This window comes from Lipotes vexillifer, unplaced genomic scaffold (assembly GCF_000442215.2).
Source record: "Lipotes vexillifer unplaced genomic scaffold, Lipotes_vexillifer_v1.1 scaffold74, whole genome shotgun sequence".
In the NCBI taxonomy this organism is placed as follows: Eukaryota; Metazoa; Chordata; class Mammalia; order Artiodactyla; family Lipotidae; genus Lipotes; species Lipotes vexillifer.
This window is the reverse complement of record NW_006776983.1, coordinates 1,400,968-1,406,926: the sequence shown is the minus strand read 5'-3', so window position 1 is coordinate 1,406,926 and position 5,959 is coordinate 1,400,968. Positions and strand designations below refer to the sequence as shown.

Here is a 5,959-nt window from a genome sequence, read left to right as displayed (position 1 = left end):
CGCGGGCCTCTCCCGTTGCGGAGCACAAGCTCCAGACGCGCAGGCTCAGCGGCCACGGCTCACGGGCCCAGCCACACTCCACGGCATGCGGGATCTTCCCGGATCGGGGCACGAACCCGTGTCCCCTGCATTGGCAGGTGGACTCTCAACCACTGCGCCACCAGGGAAGCCCCGGTACTTATTCTTAAATGGCTGAAAGCAGGAATCAAAAGAATATTTCATGCCATGTTAAAATTATATGAAACTCAAGTTCAATGCCTATAAAATTTTACTGGGGCAGAGCCACATTATATTGGATTGGCCCAAAAGTTCATTCGGGGGTTTCCACAACATCTTACGGAACAACCCGAACGATCTTATTTTGGCCAACCCAACAGCTTATGTACCGTCTATGGCTGCTTCTGCACAATAGGGCTGGGTGGTTCAGACAGAGATCATATGACCTGCAAAACCTATAATATCTGGCCTTTTGCAGAAAAAGATTGCTGGCCTGAGTTACAGAAAGAGAATCTCCAATCACGAGCCTCAGTCGAAGGGAGTGAGGTAAGATGCCCCAAGAGCAACACTGAGATGCTGGAACCAGAGCGGAGGGGGGTGCAGAAGGTCTGGAAGAGCCGTGCCTGATGCACAGCCAGGAGACAGATTAAGATTGGGCTGCCGCCACCTCCATGGCTCCTAACAGGAGGTCAGGGGACAGGTGGGGCAGGTGTCCCCCTGCCTTGGTCTGAGGGTGGCATCGGACAGTTTCTGGTCATTGGAGGGTTGGGCTAAGAAGGGCCTAAACAGGGCTTGCACCGTTCCACCCTTACCTTTTTTTTTTTTTTTTTCACGGGCCTCTCACTGTTGGGGCCTCTCCCGTTGCGGAGCACAGGCTCCGGATGCGCAGGCTCAGCGGCCATGGCTCACGGGCCCAGCCGCTCCGCAGCACGTGGGATCCTCCCGGACCGGGGCACGAACCCACGTCCCCTGCATCGGCAGGCGGACTCTCAACCACTGCGCCACCAGGGAAGCCCCCACCCTTACCTTTGTACTACTTTCATATATACACTGTGTCTCCACTTCCAAATGAGAGGGGCGGGGAAGGATGTACCCAAAGCTTAAATGATCAAGTGCGACCTGCCTGATATTGGGTTAATCTGGGGAAGAAAGAAAGTGACCTCATCGCCGGGGTGCTCACAGCCACCTTCTGAGGGAGACGCTGCTGCTCGGTTAGCAGGTATGTACAGAGTAAATAAGGTAGTGGTGAGGAGTCTGCTTCCTGACTCAGAACGAGGGGTTGTCCATCTCTTAAGCCTCGCCTGCCTCACCTGCAACATGGCTACACTTACAGAGTATGTGCAGGGCCTTTCTGCTTGCCGTGTCGTAGGGTGCCTGGGGTGCCCCCCTTCTCCACCCTCGGCCCTTCCATCTGCCTGGCTCCCTCTAATGGTCTCACCTGAGGATCCTCCAAAAGCCTGACTCTTAGAGCCTAAGACCATCTCTCGGAACAGTCAAGTGCTTCAAAGCCACATTCTATATTCACTCTCCATGTAGATTTCCATGTCAGGGAGGTATAGATTGTGAGGAAATGGGGCCAAGAGGGTTGCAAGGGAAACAGAGCAAAAAGCAGAGATCCTGGGCCATCCCAGCAGGGGATGGAGTGCCAACAACTCTGGACAGGTGGCCTTCTCAGCTGTTGGGTGAGCAAAGCAACTAAAAATACCCTGAATTCAATGAGACCATTTCTAGCCACTGCCAGTGGGCTCTCCCCAGCTTTTCCCTTTTGCAACAAACAATGCAGCAAAAGGTCCTGAAAATAATGGTTCCTTTCCTGCCCAGTTGTACTTCACGGGCCCCTCCATCCTGTGTAGGGCAGAGATCTGCTCCTGCGGTCGGGGGATGGGAGGCAGGGAGACAGAGAGAGGGGGAGCAGAGGCTGGCCTTGGCCGATGAGCTCACCAGGTCAGGAGGCGGGTCACGGGCCTATTTTGGCTGAGGAGGAAACCGAGAAGCAGGGAGAGGAAGTGGCTTCTGTGCTTGTGTGTCTTTCTATATATAGACACTCCCAGGCTGCCACATGCCGGCAAGCCAGGGTCAAACTGGCTTCGGGCAGACTGCAGGACAGAGGGCAGGGTGGCAAAGGGGCAGATTACTGCAGGAGGAACAGGTGGTGCCGAGCAGCCCCGCAGTGGGGAAAGCTTCTGGTATCATGTGGTTGCAGCTCTGTTCTTTAACTCCAGCCAAACAAAAAATAAATCAGCCATACCCAGAGCTCCCAGCCCGTCCTTCTGCAGGACCACGATCTCTAGCTGCAAGGGGGTGGCCATGGATGCCACAGCTGTTCCCATTCAAGGAAGAGGAATCGGAGAAGACCAACATCTAGAATCTGAAAGACTCTCCCTAATTGTCATCAGACTAGCTCACCTCTCCATCTTCCTGGATATAGGAGCTTCGGCAGATCTTTTACTGTCTGAGCATGCATTTCCTCATTTATGAAGCAGAAGCAGGCTGATACCGAAACTGGAGGCAAGTTCTGAGGACTAAGTAAGCTAAATGTTTTACAAAATGCTGACCATGATGCCTGGCACACAGAAGGTACCTAGTAAAGAGTAGCTAAAACCCTAAGATCACACCTATTAGTGGCAGCATCAGGAAATGAAACCTGGTCACCCACATACTGGCTCAGAGTAATTTTGTAGATTTTCTTCTCTTGACCATGTTTGCAGCCTGGCATGGGTGTGCCTCTGTGTGTGTGTGTAGGGGCCAAACAGAGTTGGTTTTACAGCCTCCTGCCAGCGTCACACAAAAATCTTTGCTATGTCTCCATCTTCCGTCTCTGGGGAGTTGTATAAATTGCTTCATATGGGGAGAGCGCAGTGGTTGGTGGTCAGGAAGACGAAAGAGTTTGCAGAAGAAAACAGACTTGGGGAAAGGGGAGGGGTGGTGAGATATGGGAAATCTACCATCACTTACTAATTAGATGCAAATTTTTGACTCTACCTCTTCTGCAAAGACTTGTAAGTGGAAAATTCCAGTCCTGGGGACTTTTTAAAGTCCTGAGAAAGAAGGAGCCCAAGGTATGGATGGGGAGCACAAGAGAGCAGGGCCCACGGGCACCTCCCCTTCTTAAGAGGGAGCTCCTCCAGCCCTAGGTATCCGGACAAGTATCTACTTTCCCTCTAGCCTCCTGCCAGGTGAAGCACTCAAATCCACTGGGACATCTCAGTGGGGAACAGGAACTCCTTTTTCCTTCATCTTAATTTAATCTTCTTAGGTGATTTGATCAGACACCAGCCTAGACCCCAGCTGATATCGTCTACCCAGGCGCTGGGTGATCATGTGTTTGTGTATGGGGGGTTGTGTGGCTTGGTTATCACAATGGCACTCAGGACCATTAGCACATTCTAATGGTCAGGGGTGTCCAGTGTTCCCCAAAGCACAAGACAGTCCCATACAATGAGGAATTGTTAATACCAATAGGGCACCCTAGTCAGAAACACTACTGTATTTTCCACTCTGAATACCAGTCATGCCCCACATTTTTTTTTTTTTTCCTGCCCCACATTTTTGATAGAAAACAGCCACCAGATCCCTTGTCTACAAGTGAAGAAAACAGTTCCTGGAGCTTGGCTAGCACTGCCACGCTCAAGAAGTGATGGTTTCCAGTTTTTTCTCTCTCAAACATAAGAGCTTACAAGGCAGAACAAATAAGCAGCTCTGCAGACACCAGCTTGCTAATATTAGCATCTGGAGGGATGACAGCAGGATTTCCCAGGAGGGCAGAGGATCATGACATTGGCGTAATGATGCCTCCCATCCCTGGCCATCCAGAGAGTGTGAATGGGCGGAGAGAGACAGCTAGGGACCACTGATGATATTACTTGGACAGTCATTCTAGGCAACTGAGAATAACTGGCCAAAGGGTGGGAACGCAGCCTGACCCATGCTGACCTTATATGCTCTCCACCAACTTGACAGGCTGATGTAAATAGAAACACCAGGCCTCAGGGGCCCAGCCAAGGGCAGGACTAAGTCCTGTCCTCAAAGCAGCGGCCCCGGCTGGAGGCTGGTGACTCTGTGACTGGAGCCTCACTCAGCTCACCCTACCCACAGCCGCTGCCTCCTAGACTCCCCCAACCCCAGGTCAGCCAGCAAACCACCCACCTGATAAAATAGCAGCAGAAGATGAGGCTGAGCATGAAGACGAAGATGCCTGTGCCGAAGATGACCATGTAGATGTTGAGGGGAAGGTCTTGGAAACTGATGGGTGGCATCGAGCAGGACTTGTTGGTGCTCACCAGTCCCAGGCCACAGAAACACCCTACAAAGAACGGGGAGAGAAAGTATTACGACAGTGGGAAATTTACCATTGGGGCCACTCTGTGTGAGCAAGGATGCAGGGAGAAATGGCAAACCTCGGGGGCTTACTTTTTTTTTTTTTTTAAATTGGAGTATAGTTGATTTACAATGTTGTGTTAGTTGCTGGTGTACAGCAAAGTGATTCAGTTATACATATACATATTCTTTTTCATATTCTTTTCCGTGATGGTTTATTACAGAATATTGAATACAGTTCCCTTTGCTATACAGTAGGTGCTTGTTGTTTATCTATTTTATATACAGTAGTTTGTACCTGTTAACCCCAAACTCCTAATTTACCCTTCCCTGATTCCCTTCCCCTTTGGTAACCATAAGTTTGTTTTTTATGTCTGTGAGTCTGTTTCTGTTTTGTAAATTCCACATACAGGTGATATCATATGGTATTTGTCTTTCTCTGACTTACTTCACTTAGTATGATCATCTCTAGGTCCATCCATGTTGCTGCAAATAGTGTTATTTCATTCTTTTTTATGGCTGAGTGATATCCATTATGTATATATACCACATCTTCTTGATATCCATTCGTCTGTGGATGGACACTTGGGTTGCTTCCATGCCTTGGCTATTGTAAGCACTGCTGCTATGAACATTAGGGTGCATGTATCTTTTCGAATTAGAGTTTTCTCCAGATATATGTCCAGGAGTGGGATTGCTGGATCATATGGCTATTTTTAGTTTTTTAAGGAACCTCCATACTGTTTTCCGTAATGGCTGTACCAATTTACATTCCAGGGGCTTATATCTATACCCTAGTTCCAACACTTACTAGCTACATGATCTTGGGTAAATTATTTAACCAATCTACGAAATGGGATCATACACACAGTACTTAAACCAGCATCCCCATCTAGGGGATCAAGGATTCAGGCAATGGGCGGAAAATGGAAAACTCACTTCCATCAGGGAGAAGACTATATAGTGCAGTAGCTAAATGAAGAGCCTTAGGTGAGGAAAGGTACACTTGGGCTCCAATCCCACCTCTCCCGAGCTATGTGACCTTTAGGAAATTACCTCGCTAAGCTCCACTCTGTCACAGGAAAACAAGCAATGTGCAGAGAGGACCGAAAAGGATGGTATAAGAAATACGCTTTGTAAATTGCAAAGCGCAGTTCCAAAGGTCATTTGTCATTATTAAGCTACCTGCTCCAGAAGCCAAACTGCACCAGGACCAGAATAGAAATTGCTCACTCTGAGGCTGGGCCAGCGTTCCAGAAAGGTGCGGGGGGTGAGGGCAGGGAGCTACAGCTAACTTTTACTGGCCACCTTCCCCCTTTCTACTCAGAGCCTTGCCGTGCAGTCCCCTAATGGCAGTGGCATCCCCAGAGCTCATCAGAAATGCAGACTCTCGGGCCCACCCCCACTGAAATGAATCAGAATCTATTACAGTTTAACAAGGTCCCTTCAGCTTGGGAAGCACTGGTGGCCACTGGATGCTTCCCTTTCTCACATGACTCAGGGGTAAATCCTGATTGGTCCAAAGGTGGTAATCACCTTGCCCTTGCCAGGGGTTTGGTTTTGGGGTAGGTATGTGACAGAGTTCTGGCTGAAGAAACAAAGAGCAGATCTGTTGGACAAGACAAGATTTTCTTTTTTTTTTGGC

The 5,959-nt window shown here is 49.4% G+C and overlaps 1 protein-coding gene across 1 annotated transcript in view; it reads right to left on the bottom strand.

Moving 5' to 3' along the window:
* Nucleotides 1-5,959, bottom strand: part of RNF122 (ring finger protein 122) — a 15,115-nt gene that overhangs the window by 3,650 nt on the left and 5,506 nt on the right. Inside the window, exon 2 of the mRNA XM_007450747.1 lies at nt 4,144-4,300. Coding sequence (XP_007450809.1) covers nt 4,144-4,300 — 157 coding nt within the window. The remainder of the gene's footprint in view (nt 1-4,143; nt 4,301-5,959) is intronic.